The sequence below is a fragment of the Etheostoma cragini genome, chromosome 22, assembly GCF_013103735.1.
Source record: "Etheostoma cragini isolate CJK2018 chromosome 22, CSU_Ecrag_1.0, whole genome shotgun sequence".
Lineage (NCBI taxonomy): Eukaryota > Metazoa > Chordata > Actinopteri > Perciformes > Percidae > Etheostoma > Etheostoma cragini.
This window is the reverse complement of record NC_048428.1, coordinates 13,060,668-13,080,017: the sequence shown is the minus strand read 5'-3', so window position 1 is coordinate 13,080,017 and position 19,350 is coordinate 13,060,668. Positions and strand designations below refer to the sequence as shown.

Genomic DNA, 19,350 nt, shown 5'->3' with positions numbered 1-19,350 from the left:
TGTTTGTGTATTTAATAGTAACGATGCGTTTGTTGTAGTAACTGATGAAATTATTACATTTAAGTGCACCACATCCTAGTCCTACTGGGTGGTCACCATGGCAACGTGAACGTCGTCATGCCAACGTTATCTTCACCAAAGTTGCTAGCTAGCTACTTTTTATTTTAAGTACACCTTTCTTACCACTAAGTTGAAATGGCTGGCAGTTTGTCGTTGAAAGAATCAGTTCTGGTCTATTTAGACAGAAGTGGTGGCCTTCAGAAACTGGCCGAAGATTGCAAAAGATACAACGGTAACCTTAAAGCTACTGTCTATGAACGCCGCTGTAAGAAATGTTAGCTTCCTAACCTAACAAGCTAACGCTAAGTTAGTGGCAATGAAAGCTAAAATCTCTACAAACAAGCTAGGATTTCAACTTGCTTACCTTTGTCCCTTCTTTCCAGACCCACAACAGATTGAGGCAGTCTACAGGTTTTGTATCAGTGTGAATCCCTCTGATGTGATAGAGGTGGATCCTGTATTGGGTGACTGTGTTCTGTGTGATCCCATAAGAGCAACAGCGTTGTTTCAGTCTGTAAGTGAAAACTATGAGCTAGCTAAAAATAAGATGTGTTCTTCTAATATAAGATTAACTACATTTTCCTAATTCCTCATTCAGGTTTGCTTCCTGGCAATAAAGACACTTTCACTTGTTGAAAAAATACACACAGAGAGTCAGGTAATACATTGGTGTAGCTATAGCTGTTTCTTTACCACTGGTTCCGACTCAGTCATGTAACAAATGTGTCATCTGATTGTTCCCTTTGAGGTGAATGTGATTCTGAAGTTGACACATCTGCCTCCTTTCCCTGAGTACACGTTGGACCTTTGTAGTTTCCCTCGCGGATATGGGCCCATGAGGCCTGTCTCTATGGAGGGCCTTGTCATTGCCATGACAAGGGTCACGAAATACACCCAGGGTGCCAGGTTCCTCTGCATTAATGATGACTGTGTCTGCTCTACAGGTAAATCACTGCAAGGAAGACACATTGTCACCTCTCTTACCATCTAGTAGTATTCACTGTAAAGATAGGTCAGTCAGTTGGGTTTGCACTTACAAACTGTCTCTGACAAGTATCATTCACGGACTTAAAACTGGACTCACTTTTAATTTCATTTCCCTGGATGGCAACTCTAGGGTTCCACCATATTCGTGTCCATGCACCTGGAGCCACAGAGTCAGCTACTGTGAGAAACAACTTCACCTGTATGATCTGCAGCTCCCAACTGAAAGAGGATGTGAAGTTTAGAGTGTTGGGAGGTGAGAGTGATGCCTCTGAGTGTCACTGGAATGGAGACATCTGAATTGGCACACAAGGTTAAAAAAAAAAATCAGTGCATTGATTGTGTTTGCAATTCTTTTTTTGTGGAGACAGACAAACAGCTTGTGGAGCTGATCCACGTCAAAGCACTGAATGTTCTAAGTGCCCATCAGCAAAGCTCCTTCAGGTATCAGTCCGTCACCCTGTTTCTTAGAGGTAGGTCCACATTAGACACGTTTACAGATTGTTTGGGATTTTGTGTTGTTCAAACACAGGCCTACTCTATAACTACATAATTTTGTCCCCCATTACAATGTCACCCTGCCAACAAATTAATGAATTTTTGTGGCAACATAAAATGTTAGAGGAAACAAAGCTAATAGCCGAGCCTATCTTCAGCTGAGAGAGAGTAGGGTAATGCAGCAGGTGAAGAAATAAATGTGCACTACAGCACATAATAATCAACAACAATCCAGTGTAAAGCAAAACAACAAAGACTACAAAATGACAGCATTACAAGTACAGAGTGTAACAAGTTACTCTCTGATCTTTCAAACAAGATTTGAATTTGCATTTTTTTAGCATCTTTAAGCCTCTTTAATCTTGACAACGGCTGCAGAACCGAGCAGGACTACTTTCCTTTACAACCTCTGAACTAAGCAGCACACGATCAGTTGACATCCTTCCGCTGGAGTATTTAAAGGCTTCCCTGTCACATGTAAGAGCATGCGATATTGTTTAACTTTACCATGAACACACCAATGACATGAACAACTTGGATTCAAACTTGAATCATTTAAAGCCTTTGCTGTAAAACGGTTAGGCATGAATACCCCCTGGATTATTTGATTGGTTTGACAGTCTATTGTATGCCAGCTAAAAGAGGCAAAGAAATGACATCGGTATGGAGACTTACGGAGACTGTTCTCCAACCAGTTTGTTTGCACAGCATAGAACAAGTGAGCAGTTTCAGTCTAACTTGGTTAAAAGGCTCAGTTTTGATTTGCAAGTATAATGTTAAAGTAGATCCTGTACTCTAGATTGATACCTTCAAAAATGTAAAGGGTATTATTTGTTTGTAAAATCATATTATCATCTATTATAGTCACTCCCAGTCCTGAATAATGCAGTTGTAATAGCTTATATTTACACACAGTCCGATGTATTGAGGTTTGTCATTCATTTTCTCTTGCTTACTAAATGAGGCTCACTTTGGAACAGAAACTTAGTGGGGGAAGAGTTCAAATAAATAGATTTTTGTGCAGCCAACCGCACACAGTGCCTCATGGTGGGATATTAAGTGTTTCTGTCCCCTCTAATAACATTGTCCAGGCAGAACCCCTGGGAGCTTAGCAAATCTCAGCACCAGGATTAACATATTCTGTTGACCCAGTGCTGTAGAGGAATTCAATACACTGGGTTCCCGTTACTAAACATATATGTTAATAAGTGCATGGAACACTCATTAGCTGGCTGTGTGATTCGGACACAGAGAAATCTTTGTCCTAAAGGCCTCGCTCTGTTTCTCTTGGCGGCGGTTTGTAGGTGGCATGCATGTTTCTACAATAATCACCAGACAGCACAGAACAACCCCTTTGAGTGTTATTGCTTTGTTTTCCCTATTCGTACAGATGAGCTGTGTAATTCAATGAGAATCGGTCAACTCTACAGGGTGTTGGGCATTCCTGCGCATGTGCACCAATGGCCCAGCATCACCTGGAGTGTAGAGGCAAATAGCGTCCAACCATGGGAGCCAGAGTGTAAGGCAGTTTAAGTCCTGCACCAAATCCACATAAATCCAAGCCAAAGGCTCACTGATAACATGTGAATCTTGGCACATCTTAACACAGTATATTCTGATGAATCTAAACAATTTTCATATTTTCCATAACCATATTGAAAGATTTACAATTTTCTCTACCTCTACCTACAGATCCCCATAAGGTCAGTGCCAGCTTTCAGGAGCTGTTGAAGGCCACAGCCGGTTCTCCCTGGAGGTTTTCTGCCATTGTGGCTCACTACTTTGGGTTGGATGTGGCTCCTCCAGGCACATACAACACCCTCAAGCTGAGCTTGTTACTCAGCATAGTGCAGACTAGAGCAGATGCAAAAGACACACATCACAACTTGGATCTCCTAGTTGTCACCACTGATACTCTCATAATAGACAGGTAAGGTGGTCTGCTTGACCCAAGCTTGCACGTCCGAAGTGGACACACTGCATATGAAACCTGAGACTTAGTGCTTTCTCTCCGTTTGTCCCAGACTAATGACATATAGCATGAGCTTGGCGTGTCGAGGGGTCAGGCATCAGGCCTCTGGGGAGATGTTTGCATCTCTGTCCCGGGACGAACACGGAGCAGGCACTGCTAACATCCATGCTGGCTCCGCCCTGCTAGCTACTGGTGGCATTTGCATGTTGGGAGATCTGGGCTGTTACAAAAAGGATAGGTTGGATGCCATTCAGTCAGGTAGAGCACCATAGTAATCAATAATAAATTATAGCATTCATTGGAACGAGAGGATTCTATCAGCAATTCACATTTTGTATAAGTTCTCTCACACAAAACAAACTTGTATAGTTCTCTCCTGCTCTCTGAATGTTTCTCAGTTCTGGAGAGCAGCACAGTGACTGTGTTCATCCCAGGGAAGAAGTATGGTGAGGATGCTGACCAGCAGCTTTCCTTACCAGTCCACTGCAGCTTCTGGGCCCTCGCAGACGCCACGTCTGGAAGGGCAGACTGTACTCTACTGGGAACAGCAGTGGGTTCAAACTCAACATGGCGTTGTGTTACTTTTGTATAGCTTAGTTAAAACATGGTTTGAATGTACTTGCAGGTCTGAATGGAAATTTCTTTTGGAAAATAATGTGTTTAGATGGAACATAAGTGTGTGTGGTACAAAACACCAACTTCAAGAAGTGTTCAATTTTACCCAAATCAGATGTTTGTAGATTATATAGCACAAACAGGAAATTGAAACTGTTTACTTTTCTTGAAGGAAGTGCCCTGCCCAAACATTACTTCACAGCAGGGCCCTTGAGGATAATTAATGTTTTTTTTTTTCTTTTGCAGGGAGGGGAAAGGTTAACAATAGACTATAACCAGTTCAGATATGGATTAGATTCCAGGTTACTTTTTGACATTAACGCATGTTATCCTGGCAGGTTAACAGCATTTCAGAAATTAGAAAGCTCTTCAATGCCCTGTCTCTTCTTTCGGAGCAGGACATGGGTCCCGTACCAACACAGTTGGCAGATGCCTTTGGCCTGATCCTTCAGTGTAGGGCTACGGTGGGAGAGCAGGCCCTGCTTGCTCAGACCATCCACACCCTTCAGCAGGCAGTGCAGCCTGGAAAACCTCTCTACCCATCCTGCTGGGAGTTTTCTACTCAAGACTACCACGAGGTCAAACATTCTCCCAACAAGAAGTTTGCACTACTTTATTAAAATGCACAGACCTGATTATATGACCTTAAATTACACTTGCTGTCCTAAATTCTATGCCTTCCAGCTGGTAGCTCATGCCCAGACTTTGCAAGTGGAGCTCAGCCCTGGAGCAGAGAAAATCATCCACGGTTACTACATGGCTAGCCGTAGAGTCCGAACACAGAGCCAGGGTGTCAAGATGTCTGTGGCCTCCATCAAACTACTGTAAGCACTCTAATGCAAAGATGCAACGGCTTTTTCACATTACAACCAGTTTAAAGCTTTTCACTGACTAATGTGCAATCATCCACTAGGTGGAGAATGCTCATCCAAACCACTCTGGTGACATGCTCATTTGGTTATGAAAAATGTTTAGTCATCTTTCTCACTGTGGTGGCATTTTATTTTGGACTAAAACTAAACAAATAAATCTTAAATGCGGGACACTGTCAAATTAAGCTATAAATCTCAATTGCCTGTACCAGTTAACACTTTACCTGTTCTCACCCTAATTTCAGATTACACAAACTTTAGTCTGCAATTTCCCCCACTCAGTAATGGTTGTTTTACAGGATCTCTTTGGCTGAGGCCCATTGTAAGTTGTGTCTCAGATCACAAGTACAAGAGGAAGATGCCGTGATTGCAGTACTCCTTTGTGAAAACTCAGTCACTCTCAAACATGGTAAATTTTAATCCCATCGATGATCCAATAAATTTAAACATACACAAATCATAACTAGTTTGCACTAGATTACAAACCAGTTGACAATAGTTGTCCCATTTCTAATCAGTGTTGAAACACCAAGTCTAATACTGTACATAAGACATTCACATCTGGTCCTGGAAATTTTTCATTGATGAGCAATGCGGACCAGTAAAGTCTCAACATTTCATCTTCCAACAGGGGCATCTGCCCTCGTTGTTCCACCCGATGCAGTGTTTCCTTGTGACCTGGGAGATGTGGATGGTTTCCACAAGAGAGACAAGACCCTAGATGAACTGCACCAGAATATACTACGCTTTATATATGCCTACGCACCAGGAGCCGATACGTACATCACAGAGGAGTAGCCGTCAAGGTTCAGAACACAGGTAGGCAGCACAAGATCACACAACCAACTGATAGGACACTGGAGGCCCTGCCCCCTCATTCATTGTTGAACGCACTGGTGATCTTTAGGATCTACATACAGCACATAAGGCAAAAGATATGTAGGGGAACCATTTATTCAATCATTTTTTAATGTCATCCCCCCCTCAAAAAAGTAAATCTCCAGAAGTCCTCCAACTGGTGAGCCATCAGCTTCAGCAATGCTGTAAATGTGAAAATGTGACAATTATTTAAAGTACTGCTGTTACGGACCATGTAAAATTTAGGGTACAATGTCTACAACTGCAAAAACCCGACAAACACTTGTTGACTATTGGAATCTACTTACTTTTCACATGAGCCTACTCCGTAAGGTCAAATGGTCCTGTAACCTTGCCAAGAAATTAACATAATTAGTACAACTAATTAGTACAAAAAAACATGTGGATTGTATTCAACCCCTTTGTTTTAGTTCAGTTTATCACATTCTCAGCAACCCATATGGTCTGATGGGTAAACGGCAAAAGTGAACTCATCATTACTTCTTTAATCAGGACATTAAGCAAACAAGCCAGTCTTGACAAATAAATATCAGCATGGGTTTTACATACCACATTAGATAAAGCAGACACTGTTCCACTGCTGCACCAACTGCCCATCTGTAGGAGAATGTTGATTATTCAATCTTGCATAGTGCAATTCCATAATTCAAGAAGACATTTCCTGTCATCCATGAAACACTTTGGTGGTGCATGCAAAAAAATAAAAATCCAGATCCTAGGTACAAAAGTGCAGTTGACCAAGTGAAACTAAGGCTGCAGCTGGTAATTCAGTAGACACAACCTCACCATTCTTTTGTCTGATGGGTAAACGGCGTAAAAGGTAATCTCATCACTATTCCAGCTGCAAGAGTTGCCAGTGATCAATACTATTTAAAACCCTGTCTTTCTGCCACAGTAAGTTGAATACCCAGGGTTTGGATTTTTATTAACTATACAGGACTGTTAATTCTTTTCAAAGTCCAGTTTACATCAGGACAAAGTTGATAATTTTGATAAGACCTGCATTATTTCTGCAGTTACTCTAGTCTGTCACTTTAACCACCTAGCAAGGAACTCACCTCTAGATCAGCACAGGAGACAGGATTAAATTGGGCACATGTCCCTCACCACAGGGTGACGTCTGAAGCAGCTGAAAGGAACAACAGGACAGATACCTTTTAAAGTGTTCATGCCATTATCCAAATCATATTTGCCCTTTTGTAAAACTAGTCCCAAATATCGTGCTGGTGATTCAGTTAGTCACAGTTTCACCATTTTATTGTCTGATGGGTAAACGGCAAAATGTGAAGTCATCACTAATCCAGCAGCAGAACTGATCTTTACCTTAATGCACAACCAAATGTTTTCAAATACTTAAAGCTCACCTTAAGGTCCACATGGTGAAAACCAATATCCAGCCATCTGTAGTAGACAAGGGTGACTTGACATCTGAAATATCAGATTCTCCTTTAGTGATTTCAAAGCACATTTGACCAATCCTGCAATCTTGTTTTTCACAGTAATGTCTAGAAGTAACCTTACCTTTTCAGGTGTACCAATCGTAGATAACATTTTCCATCTTCATCGAAACAGCTAAGGATATACACAATGGTCAGAAAGTTAGTGCACATTTTCAGTCATCCTTAAAAAATTGCAACATTTTCCCACAATACCTGTTAAAGTCTGTCATGGTAGCTTCCTAAGTCACAAATAATTAATCTCTAGAGTGAAATTGATTTTCCGCTTGCATGAATCAGGTGTACTTAAGAAATTGCCAATACAGCTAGCACAGATGACTGATCACCCTGAGGTCAGAGGGTAGCTGTGGTACCCAGCTTGGGAGCTTGGCTAACACGCCGCAGGTTCAACAGCAGGTCACCGCCTCTGCCATGACCTTACGTCCTCAGAGGGAGCCATGATGACTTTGTCCAGTGAAATTATGGGAGGCCAATTCCCTAACCAGCAGCTCATCCTCTGACCCGTGCACAGAACCTGACATGGTCAGGGCTGTGAGGGCTGAGTGACACGGGCGGCGTTTTTTTCGTTGTAACTGTCTGATAGAATGATTTATTGCATTACTTGCATGGAGACCTGTCTTCAGAGACATTAAAGCCGGGTTACTAGTAACGTTAGATATGGCTGGCTCATTTGTAAAGTTGTCATTTTTATTTTAGGATATGCTTATTATAAATGCTAAGACAAGTGTTGTATGGTATACCATTAATAAGTGAGTGCAACCTAACAGCAGGCCCTGCAATAAAGCGACATTCAAATCCACGTGCGTTGCGCTGCTCGCCTTCTGAGACTCAATTAACTTGTAATGTTACACTTCAGGCGTTATATTATGATTGATATTAAGTAACTCAAGTTTACGTGTTTGGTTTGTGCCACGAGGAAAAAATAAAGCTGAGCTTCGCTTCTTCCCCCACGTGGCCGAGACCTGAGCTAGCTAGCGGTTTAGAGCTAATGGCGAATCCGCCTGGAAAACGAGTCTACCACATGCAAACAAATATATCCCACAGTTGCCTACCGTCGTTATGAAGACTAAACATGATGCAGTCTTCTAAATTTGTCGAAGCAATTTGTTTATTCGAATGTCATGAGGAGCAGCACTCGTCTCGGCTCATCGTTGTGTCTCCTCCAAGGAAAAAGGACAGACTTCCGGATCCGACCTCTCTTAAATGCGCCGCAAAGCTGCGCAGTGAGTACTGAGCTCATGTAGTGCACAGCTGGGCGTTAATCATATTTCCACTACCAGCTACATCCCATACAGATGACGCTCATATTTAAGATAGCAAAATTGCTTATTAATACTTTACATAAAATGACCAGTTTGTGACGAATTAGTGATCTATAGTGGAAATTCATAAGATCAGATAAAACAGACACAATAAACGACCTAATCATTTTGTAGACCTAACCTCCCTTATTTCTTTCACACTGGCTACAATAACATTTTATATATTTCCTCTTAAATATGTTGTGATCTGCCTAATATATCCATATTTTAAGATGCTACATCAGATGATAAGATCAATTAGTCAAATTAAGAAAACGTGTTCTAAGTAGTGTAAAATAACCACTAATTTACACAAAAAAAAAAACACTTTAGCAGTGGTAGAGCAGGCGCACATGTTGACAGGTTTATGCCTCGACGCAGAGGTCTAGGGTTTGAATCCGACCTGCGACGATTCCCTGCATGTCTTCCCTCTCTTTCTTAACTGTCCTGTCAAAAATTAGAGGCAGAAAAGCTCCACAGAATAATATTTAAAAAACAACTTCATCACCTTTGCTGAAAACTGAAATTGTAAATCGTTAGAATGTTAAATGGGAAAAGGGCTTATTTGTTTAATATTTACGCCTTTAATTTGTACAAAATTATAGGCCTATGTAATTATGGTTTGCTTTCTTAAACATGTTGGCACTATAAACACAGCTGAAACTAATGTAAGATATGCACTCATGTGTTATAGTTTGGCCACTGGATTTCTAAAGGGAGTTAAACCTACTCAGCCAAAACTGTTGCATATTTTTATAAAATAGAAATCTTCAGTGCAAATAGATTTTGAGTTGTGACCTATTAAAACCAACAATTGTTTTAGCCTTGAAGCGAGCACCATACCTGTATTGGATTGAACATAATTGTAGTACAAAACAAAAGAGCAACCCTGAACAATCCTAAATTGCAATAATAATAATAATAATAATAATAATAATAATAATAATAATAATGATAAACGAAATTAACAATAATGCTCTGAAAATTCTATGTGGACTCTAGATTGTAATCTTTTTCTAATAAAAAAAATGACTCTTACATAGATTTTCTGTCATCGTCAAAACCTTAGAGACTCTTCTTTCACTGAAGTCATTTATTCACAAACACATTTACAACCATGCATGTAAAAATAAGAAGGAACATGAGACGAAGAGCCTCCATTGTTGACTTTCTGACAGACCACTTCACATGACGGATGTTAAGTTATGCACACATGCATTTAGTGCAAATGTTTCAACTGAAAGTGCACACCTCAAGCATGACGGGCTTATTACCCCGTGGAATTTCTTCAAATATACCTGGGACATGTACGGAACTGCACAATGCAGGGCAAACAGGTTAAGTCAAAATAACAACAGAGAAACCTAATGTACGTTTTCTCAAAATGTATACAATAAAATTCACGTAATATATTAATTTACAATGTATTCAAGGGCTTTAGTGGAAGTAAAATCTGATCCACAATCATTATGCATAATGCTGGTGCAACAGTAACTCATGCAAATGGTTTCATACGACTGATTTAAGCCCATCACTGGGAGGTGGACGATGACGGGCCTTGATTTTCCGACTGGGAAGGTTTTGTGTTGAGGAACTGTCCGCTTGCTCCGACGTACAGTCTGGATCGCATGGGCCATTTCTGTAAAGACATTTCATTTGTTAGTAAATTAAGCGCTAAAATAGGCTCAAAGGTCACCGAGGATGACGTTGCACCTTTTGAAAACGTGTTACATCGATAAGTAGCCAAGCCTATAAGTTATCACTGTTTAAAAATGTAATCTTTTGCATTGTAGATCTATATGCAGTGATCATTTTCATTCAGAAACAAAACGTTTTACAATAAAATACTGAGTCGTATTACAACAAAAACAGATTAACCTATAGTAGACCTTTATTATTATTATTATTACCATGACACCGTTAATATTATTATTATTATTATTATTATTATTATTATTATTATTATTATTATTATTATTATTATTATTATTATTATTATTATGCTACTGACCTTCACTGGGTGCAGGTAGCCATCACCTTTCAATGAGTGTAACGCCTCTGTTTGTTTTGTGCTCTCTCCCTCCTCCGTGCCTTCTTCTTGTAGTGTTCGAGTCAAATGGGCAATATAGGTGGTGGCCAGTATCAACACGTCGAGTTTGGACAGCTTGGTGTCCGGGGGCACGGACGGCAAAGTCCTTTGTAGCTCCAGGAACGCGGTTCTCAGGGTTTGCACTCGGCTCCTCTCCCGAGCCGCGTTAGCTGCTGCCGGGCGTCCTCTGCCGCCGAGCCCGCCGGTCTGGAGCACCCTGGCCCGCTGAAGCTCCCGACGACCGTCCGGACTGGGACTGGAGCTCGGACTGGATCCAGGGCTGTCATCCACAGCCGCCCCCGAGCAATTAGCACTGTCCATTCCGAGCGCCTGTCTTCCAGCCATCGGGGTGCACTTACAGACCTGAAGAATTGCATCAGATGTAGTTATATTGCACGTTTTATTAAGCGCAAGTTAAAGTTGACAAGACTACATTAGAGAAAATGTACACATTAGCATATTTACTGCTGGCTGGCCAATATGCCCTGTTCTACATTTAACTTAACTTTTAACTTATATGATCATTTACGTGGTTGCCTTTGTATTTATTTATTAAACTATTATTCAAGTTGTCTGCAGTCCATTAATAACAACTAGGCCTATCTGTTGTCAAAAATGCATGGTGCTACCAAATTAAACAGACACACATTCCTTTTCTAAAAAGCCAAATAAGAGAACAGACTGAAGAGAATCAGCTGTCCAAAGTTGCACTATAAGACACCTGAATCGGTGCTGAATGCTCAGTGACATGTTAAAGGAACCGCAGTAAAAATGAAGTCCCTGCCAGGCATTTTGCCGGTGTACAGACTCATGAGTGCAGTTTCTGAAATGGAGTTTACCTCGGTTATCTCTCAAAAACGACATGAAGGTAATCCAAAGAGGGCTTCGATGGGATAGAGAATTTCCTCGTCAATGTAGAATAGTCCCAGTCCACGTGCAGTTTATCCTTATAAAGTGGTGCGTCTGCAGTAAAGGTGCGCAGCAGTCCCTGTGCGCTCATCCAATACTTCACCTGTGTGCGTAAAAGTCTCAGGAGCCCTTAATTTATTGGATACACAAAGCGGTGGACAAGTGTTACACTCCGACGTAATTAATCACTAACCCCATAGCACTCCTTCGCAGTGGACAAGACTGCTCTTACCCTTTCCTAACTTGTTTCTGTCTGAGGGCAGCAGAGGCTCGTTTTCAACGCCAGAGGCAGGGCTCTTTTTTTCCTTTAACCCTGATATGTGGTGCGCCATATCCCACTCTAATTGGCTGCGAATCTGACACTGTATTTTCTTTATAAACCTATCAAAAAGTAGCAACGGGAAGAAAGTTAGTCAAAATTACCTCAAAAATGTGCTCGTCATGGTCAGAAATAAAGGTTAGTGTTTCAAAACCCCTATTTGCAATGCACCATGAAAACAGGCTGACAAGTGTAAGGTGATATGCAAAACATTTGACTAATTGCCAGGGTGTCTTGAATTGCAAGCTTATTGGAACAGCTAATAAATAAACTCCAGCACTGCAATCAACAGGCCGGCATTGAGGAAATTCTTGTGAGACTCATAAATTAATCACTCTGATTTTCAAGGCTCCAAACGGAGATGTCGGCAAATTAATGAAAGGAATTATTCATAATATGTATATCCTCGGACTGTTCTTAATAAACATTGTTTTTGTAAGGATGGAGTAACAGTATTGCTCCGGGCCACTAATTATAAGTCGAAGTAAAAGAAGGTTAAGTAAGCTTGTTTCCCTAATAACCCTGCATCTTTCAGGGGTTACACACCCACTGGATCCTCATTCAAACATTTAGTGACAATGATGACAATAAATACATCCGTTGTTACTGTATTTGCTAGAAAAGAGGACTGAATGATTTATTTAAGTTGTATGAATAGAAGCATGTGTTAGCTTTGCATTATGTAAAGCCTTGTAATGGTAGGGCAGAGGGATCATTTAGATTGTGCCACTCTGCATCTTGTGGTTCACTTATTTGCCGAAATGCATGCAGAAGAAAAATGACTCAGACCATAGGAACTGTAGGTGGATAGATTATTTATATCCTCAGATCCCAAAAATGGAATTAGAAATAAACCAGCTGTGAAAGTTAGGGAAAGTAATGTGCACACACCACTATTCATTGTTTTACTTTTTAATTTCTTAATTTATTTCAGTAGATTTTTTCCAGCCTATTAATTACTTTTTAGAAATGTAGTTTTGATGGGCAGATCAAATCAAAACATTTGAAAATATGCTGTGAAAAAAGTAAACATTTTAAACAGCTATAATTCACTATACTACAGCTATAGACAGCAAGTGGGTGACAGTGACTGTTCTGTGCCTTGCTGAATATAGGACACAGAACAGAACATATATACAAGCATGAAAGATCCACCGCAGTTATGACGACTTAAACAAGGCAGAAGCAGGGTCAGTCCTGCATGTGTGGAGGAGGACGAGGTGGAGATTTTAGAGGACTGGGAGGTTTGTCTTAAGCATCCACATGACTGCAGATGGGTGATGATGAGACAGCCCCACGAGTAAGACGTCCACTCAAAGGAATCTTTTATTTTTGTGCCCTATAATATCAGAGAAAAAAAGCACTATAAAGTCATGGGTCAGCTATCATAGAAAATTTGTCGTGCAATTACTTTGTGGCCTTAAATTAATAGAGATTGAAAGCATTATTGCACTATTGCTAATTAATGGAACTTGAGCACAAAATAGCAAATAATTTGTCAAGAGGAAGGAATGAGGGAAATTAAAATAACTGATACCTCTTTACAATGAAACTAATTTAAAAACATGTCTTCTTGAATTTGGGGAGAATTGTAACATGAATCAGAATGTGGGGTGAGTTCAAACCTATTAGCAGTTGTCATCACTCATTATTTGTACATTTCATCATGTAGTAAACAAATTGACAGCTGGTTGTAATGTTGTTAATTTGACTATTTGTCTATAGTTAAACTATTTAATGAGTAATGAAATGAAGTGAGACAAGAATGTAAGATCTCTCGGGTTAGGTGACGTCTGTGTAAACTATGATGGACCTGAGGGGCTGCTGTGGCTTCCACCTCTGCACGTTAGCGTGGCTGCAGACGTGACCAGGTGTGGACCCTGACCCACGCGAAAAGTCATCTGGAATATAAACAAAGTCACAGTAGAACACACACACACACACACACACACACAAATTAAAATGTGTGAAATCCCACCTGGAATAAGAAAGGAAAGAATGATAAATGTAGCAACAGAAAAAAATATGGTTTCCATATTTTACTCCAACATTATGATGACAGTATTTAGCTGTTTCTCCATTTTATGGTTATCTATACTATTATTTGTACAAGATTACTAAAACACTTAACTAATGAATACATCTAACTAAATCAAAGATGTGACCGTGCTGAAATACCTGATCCCATTGATTAAAACTAGAGGATAATTGTGGGAATGTTGGCAAAGATGTTAGGATAGATTTAAAAAAAAAATAAAAATAAGAATAATTTAGTGACTTACTTGTTAAGGGATAGGAGCTCAACGGTCCACCAATCAAATGTTTGTTATTCGTTTTCTTCTTGGCCTCTTTGGATGCTTTCCAGTTAATGAGGAACTGTCTGTTTAACTCTTTAATTTCTCGGCCATTGAGAACCTCTATAAAACAAACATTTATTTTGAAATGAATCAGTATTATTCTTACTTTTTTGATTAAGTAGTTTATTAATTATTAGCCTATGTAAGTCAAAGAAATAAAGTGTATTTTTTCAATAGCCATGCCATTGAGAAAGAGAAGGAATAAAATCTCACCGAGGCTTTTGCACACAATTATCAGGCGGTCTCTGCACTTAGGTTTTTTACACACAGGATTTCCACCCAAATCCACGTCAAGCAGCTGATGCCAGTGGCTGAACACATCCTCTAACTCCTGAGAGCACACAAAAAGAGAAACTTAAACCTGTGATATGCTGTGTTATATGGTGTTTCCATTTTAACCAACAATAATTCAAATGACAATAGTGTGTATCTACAGATATGCACAGTAACTAAACAGGAAACAATGAATGACTTTCTTTTTTTCTTTATGATGCATATTTAGGATTGATAACCACATAGACACATGAAAACTTATAAAGACATGGTATACGTGAATGGTAATGTTGAGGTACAAGGGCCAATGGTAAGTGCATAAACAACCCATCCGTCTGTTTTAATAAACAGTGTCGCCGGTGTCATGTAACTACAAGTTTTCTCCTGGGGCAGTGTGAGGCTGGCTCCTCCGGCGAGCTGCCTGCAGTTGTATGTTTATCTAAAGGCACATTAATCCAAGCCTGGAAATATGAATACTCTCTGGACACGCTCTGATTGTTCATTGGCTTCCTGTCTTGGCCAAAGCGCTTCCACTTTTCCAGCTCGTGCTGCAATCAGTTCAGAGGGGACCCCTGAGCACCGCGCGCTCCTAGGCTTTGATAAATGATCGTGTCAGGGCCGTCAGTCACAAGGCCCTCACCGAAGAGCAGCCCAGCGCCAAATTGCCCCCCACGCGGGGGCGTGGAGAACAGCAAAGGCTGGATACTCACTGAGCTCGGCTGGCTCTCTCGCCTGGACTAATGATGGGCCAGTTATGAACCTGTATTTGACCAGGACTTCGATTCCCCTGTCCTCTCTGCCCTGCACACAGCTAACGGTTTCTGAAGATGCTCCCCATTTGTCACCCTAGCTGACTGCCTGTCATAATCTATTTTAAAAATCTATAATGTTGCCTCTGGATTCTGAGCAAATGGCGCAGAAGAAGGGATTGATCCTTTGGAGGGCTGTCTTTGCAGGATCGATAGTGGCAGACGGGTTGTATAAATTATAGAAGATATCTGCTAAAAATGACACGTGTACAGCAATTACCTGCATCAACGTTCTCAAAAGAAAATCATTGGTGTTGAAAAGAAAAAAGTAGCCTCAGCAATGCAGTCAATTATAAAGTGCTTTCAATGTCTCATTCTAGTGTTAAATTCCAGTAAGAAAGAAGAAGGCATCAACCTTTTCAGTTAACATATCAATTCAAACTGAAAAACCAAAGCCCTCCAACAGTGGGCATCAAAAACAAGCAGGTCATTTTTTAAGGAAGTTGTGAGCATAAATCCTATCTCTGCCTCAGGAATCTCCCAGAAAAATAAGAACTGGTGGTTTAAGATATCAAATGGAGGATTCTGAGGCAGAGAGGAAAAATCAGCCTCCCAAGGAAAGAGAGAAACTCACGCTTGTTTAAAGCTGTCAGCAAGAAACGTCTCAGGGGAATGGCTCGCTGATTTGTTGAATAATTCTGACCCTGTGCGAGTCATGGAGACTGGGAACCTATGGCCGGATTTGCAGGATTTGGTTCTTTAGAACCCTGTTCTCCATATCATTTCACACATCACTGCACAAAGCTTTGGAACAACGGTAATGCTGACCCGATCAACTAATAGCTGGTATGTTGACTTTAATGCACCGTGTCAGGCACAGCCTGTTGCTGTGATGTAGTACTGTTTAGTTTGACTCCCCATCATGCAGCCAGTTTCTAACTCTATCACACTGGAGAAGAAGTGTTGAACTGGTTTCATGGACACTAAGTTTTCTGAAAAAAATAAGCTACATTTACCTCCACATTGTGCAATTGATTGTCAGCAGCAGAAAACTTCTGGAGTCCCTTCAGCGCAGTCAGGTCCCTGATATCATCAATGTTGTTGTTATTTATATTCAGGACGCAAAGAGATTCCTGTGCAGAGAATTCAGATTCACGAAGCATTCATTTTCCAGTTAATACAATTAATATTACAAATATTATTACATACCCAGCGCACAAAATATATTTATTTTTAATTCTTTCAAATAGTCACTGTATTACATTTTTTTTGTGGCCAATTTCTTTCTTTAAAAAAAAAAACATTTTACAGTATTTTCATCTTTCTTTACTTGTGATCCGTTTGGATTAGGCATTTAGAAGTGTTGTCTTTATGTGCCTGATCTTCTGGGATTGTGTCCATAACAGACTCTAGATAGTGCTGTTGCTAAATATTCATCTGGGTTTGAATTTCAATAATGGCACATTTATAAAAAGCTGGAACTCTTTAAATTTGCACAGCAATTTCTTTAATTATCAAAACAAACAAGAAGCTCAGACTTTTGGTGTGTTTATCCATGGCCTGGCCAGTAAACAAAGTAAACAGACCTTACTGATTTGTCAGACCAGAGAGCGCAACAGAGGTCTCTTTGACATCATCAAACCCAGCACGATACTGCTTTTACATGAATCACCGGCCTCTGAGAAAACTGAGATCTTTTAAACTTGATGTGATAACCTACCAGGTGGATACACTGTACATATCAAACATTAGGGTTTATGTAAATAAATATAATTTTAAAAGAAGAGAGCTTCTTTTATTCAGTGAGCGTGGATCATCCTTGTGTTCTCAAAGTATGTACTGAGCAGTGTAAAAATAGGTCATACCGCCAGCGAGAGTAGAGTCATGGGGTCAAAGAGCAACTTTTCCCCTGGTGCCAGCCTCTGACTCTCCAGATGAAGCTCCTTGAGTTCACAGAGAGTCTCTAAGCCCTCCACCACTGCAATCATGTTTCCACCCAGATACCTAGCATGAACACCAAACAAATCTTCAGACATACCTTAGACTTCAAATGATTACTACAACAGAGGACAACAATCAGTTAAATGGGTCTACTCACAGCTTGGAGAGCCTCTGCAGATTGGATAGATTCTCTATCTGAGTGATGTTGTTGTTCTGCATATACAGATGAGTGAGGTTGGAGGCAAAGCCAAGGTTGCAAATGTGTGTGATCTGATTATCGTACAAGTAAAGAACAGTAAGGTTTCTACACATGGAGAGATCACCCTGAGGAAAAAAAAAGAATTTAAAAATGAGGCATATAAGAGGAAGAAAAGCAAGAATTCCGTCAGTTTTCATAATAGCTACTTACGATATCTTCAATACTCTTGCTGAAAAAGTGGAGGTGGGTGAGTGTCTTGAGGTAGTCTGGGAAGGAGAGGCCCCTTTTCTTTTTGAAGTGGTTTCTAGATTTAGCAATCAGATCTATGGTGAGGCGTACCATGGTAGCTTGTCACAGACGCTGCTTTAGAGAGGGTCTTTTCAGCTTCAGCCAAGCATTCAGCCCACAGCAGTGACTAGATCTGTCTGTTTAGGAGAAAATGGACAAAAAGACCTTAGCAGCTAAACAAATGTTCCTCGGAATACCTATTCCATAATGCCCCATTAGTTCAGCATTAGTAATCACAAATGACAGGCAAAGATTAACCTTGTACCAAACTTTAAATGGCTTAAAACCTAAACTGTCAATTCACAATTAGGGATAATTGATGGGGAAAAAACATCCCCATTCTCCAGGAAACTTGCTAAGAGGCCAAAGGTTGCGTGACCACTCAATTTATGTTGTAATTAGAGTGGTCAATTCCCACAGCACACCAAGCTGAGCTTCTACTTCCTTTCATTCTGTACCCATGGGGCTTGTTTATTAGATTGACCTGACATTGAGATGTGAAACTTGCACTTTGATTTTACTTTGCAAATAGGTGTTATTATGTTTTGCCTTTCCACCTGCTAAATGCAAAGCAGTCTGTGTGTAGCTGAAATACGGTGGAAGGTAGAGAAAGGCTGAGAGATGTGACAGCATGTATTTTATACACGGCTTCAGGCAGAAGTTAGAGGTGACAAAAGGCACTGATCAATAAACCAGAGCTGAACAGAAGCTAAAGGCTAGCTGAACTTATACACCCAAGACCCTGTCCTCTCCAGGGACTCAGGGTCCGCAGTTTATCACTGTCAAACTAAGTGCGACACTCGTAGTCCTCATGTCAGGGTGCAGTAAGTGAGGGACAGGATATATCCGCTGAAGTGAGTGCATATAGCCAGTGTAAGGTGATGATGTTCACACACCTGGTAAAGGCCCAGAGAAATATCAGTATTAATTTAAATGGGGGGTTATTTAGAAAGCGTTGGCTATTTCATGGATAGCTAAAACTATAACACTGTAACGTTAGCGCATTCGACAACTGCATTAAGCGTAACATTCCCTATTGCGGTAACGTTAGACATGTGTAAAGACTAAACTCTCCTACCTCTGGTGGTCTTCGGAAAATTTGGAAAAGTGAGCTAGCTAAACGTTTTTAAAGAGGTTGCAGGGATAAAGCGAACCGCGGGCGGTTTTGTTTGAGTAGCATGTTGCTATGGAAACCACGGAAGCAACGCAGTCACAAAATCTGATGGTTCACGAAAATCGGCGAAGCGGAAGTGAGCAATGAAATAATTATAATTCTGTTATTTCTTTGCATTTTAATTGGACAATATATACATAACTACTTTGTTTTGACTAAAGGTACTGAGAAACTAAATTCTGAATCGTTATTCTACAATCCAGTGAAAGCTATAACAATGAATTGGTTACTATTAGTTTGGAATTTAACAGTAATGTTACAAACTATTTTGCAGTGTAGGTTGTAATTCTTGTCAGTTAGTTGCCTTATCACAACTATATTAAAACAAATCACTTTACTGAACTAAATGTAGAGTAAAGTTTAAGCAGTTTATATTTTATGAGTTTGCTGTGTCCATCTTTCAAGGCCACATAC

At 40.3% G+C, this 19,350-nt stretch overlaps 3 protein-coding genes and 1 long non-coding RNA gene across 6 annotated transcripts; 1 reads left to right on the top strand and 3 right to left on the bottom strand.

The window, feature by feature from the left end:
• The first annotated feature begins 59 nt into the window (after positions 1-59).
• Positions 60-5,868, top strand: mcmdc2 (minichromosome maintenance domain containing 2). The gene is made up of 14 exons (XM_034862434.1): positions 60-292; positions 444-574; positions 659-718; positions 809-1,004; positions 1,178-1,300; positions 1,416-1,517; positions 2,933-3,061; positions 3,235-3,472; positions 3,567-3,772; positions 3,913-4,064; positions 4,528-4,707; positions 4,814-4,953; positions 5,301-5,410; positions 5,633-5,868. Exons 1-14 carry the CDS (start codon positions 196-198, stop codon positions 5,797-5,799), a joined length of 2,031 nt encoding a protein of 676 aa, XP_034718325.1. The 5' UTR covers positions 60-195; the 3' UTR covers positions 5,800-5,868.
• Positions 5,869-5,955: 87 nt separating this feature from the next.
• Positions 5,956-8,612, bottom strand: LOC117938084. The gene is made up of 7 exons (XR_004655325.1): positions 8,390-8,612; positions 7,402-7,452; positions 7,245-7,308; positions 6,939-7,009; positions 6,430-6,477; positions 6,168-6,210; positions 5,956-6,042 (listed from the first exon to the last, which is right to left on the bottom strand). It is a non-coding gene; the product is annotated as an uncharacterized LOC117938084 (long non-coding RNA).
• A 1,094-nt stretch (positions 8,613-9,706) lies between these two features.
• Positions 9,707-11,997, bottom strand: LOC117938083 (transcription factor 24-like). The gene is made up of 3 exons (XM_034862442.1): positions 11,567-11,997; positions 10,650-11,090; positions 9,707-10,277 (listed from the first exon to the last, which is right to left on the bottom strand). The coding sequence occupies exons 2-3, from the start codon at positions 11,070-11,072 to the stop codon at positions 10,170-10,172; spliced, it is 531 nt and encodes a 176-aa protein (XP_034718333.1). The 5' UTR covers positions 11,073-11,090; positions 11,567-11,997; the 3' UTR covers positions 9,707-10,169.
• A 785-nt stretch (positions 11,998-12,782) lies between these two features.
• Positions 12,783-18,969, bottom strand: ppp1r42 (protein phosphatase 1, regulatory subunit 42). 3 transcript variants are annotated; one of them, XM_034862440.1, is made up of 10 exons: positions 18,841-18,966; positions 18,489-18,658; positions 17,685-17,899; positions 17,433-17,599; positions 17,200-17,338; positions 16,351-16,467; positions 14,526-14,643; positions 14,238-14,372; positions 13,769-13,856; positions 12,885-13,294 (listed from the first exon to the last, which is right to left on the bottom strand). In XM_034862440.1, exons 3-10 carry the CDS (start codon positions 17,814-17,816, stop codon positions 13,282-13,284), a joined length of 909 nt encoding a protein of 302 aa, XP_034718331.1. In that variant the 5' UTR covers positions 17,817-17,899; positions 18,489-18,658; positions 18,841-18,966; the 3' UTR covers positions 12,885-13,281. The 3 variants fall into 3 exon arrangements, with proteins under 3 accessions (XP_034718332.1, XP_034718331.1, XP_034718330.1); XM_034862441.1 differs by lacking the exon at positions 18,489-18,658 and having other exon boundaries at positions 12,783-13,294; positions 17,433-17,488; positions 18,841-18,969; XM_034862439.1 differs by lacking the exon at positions 18,489-18,658 and having other exon boundaries at positions 12,886-13,294; positions 18,841-18,969.
• Positions 18,970-19,350: the final 381 nt, after the last annotated feature.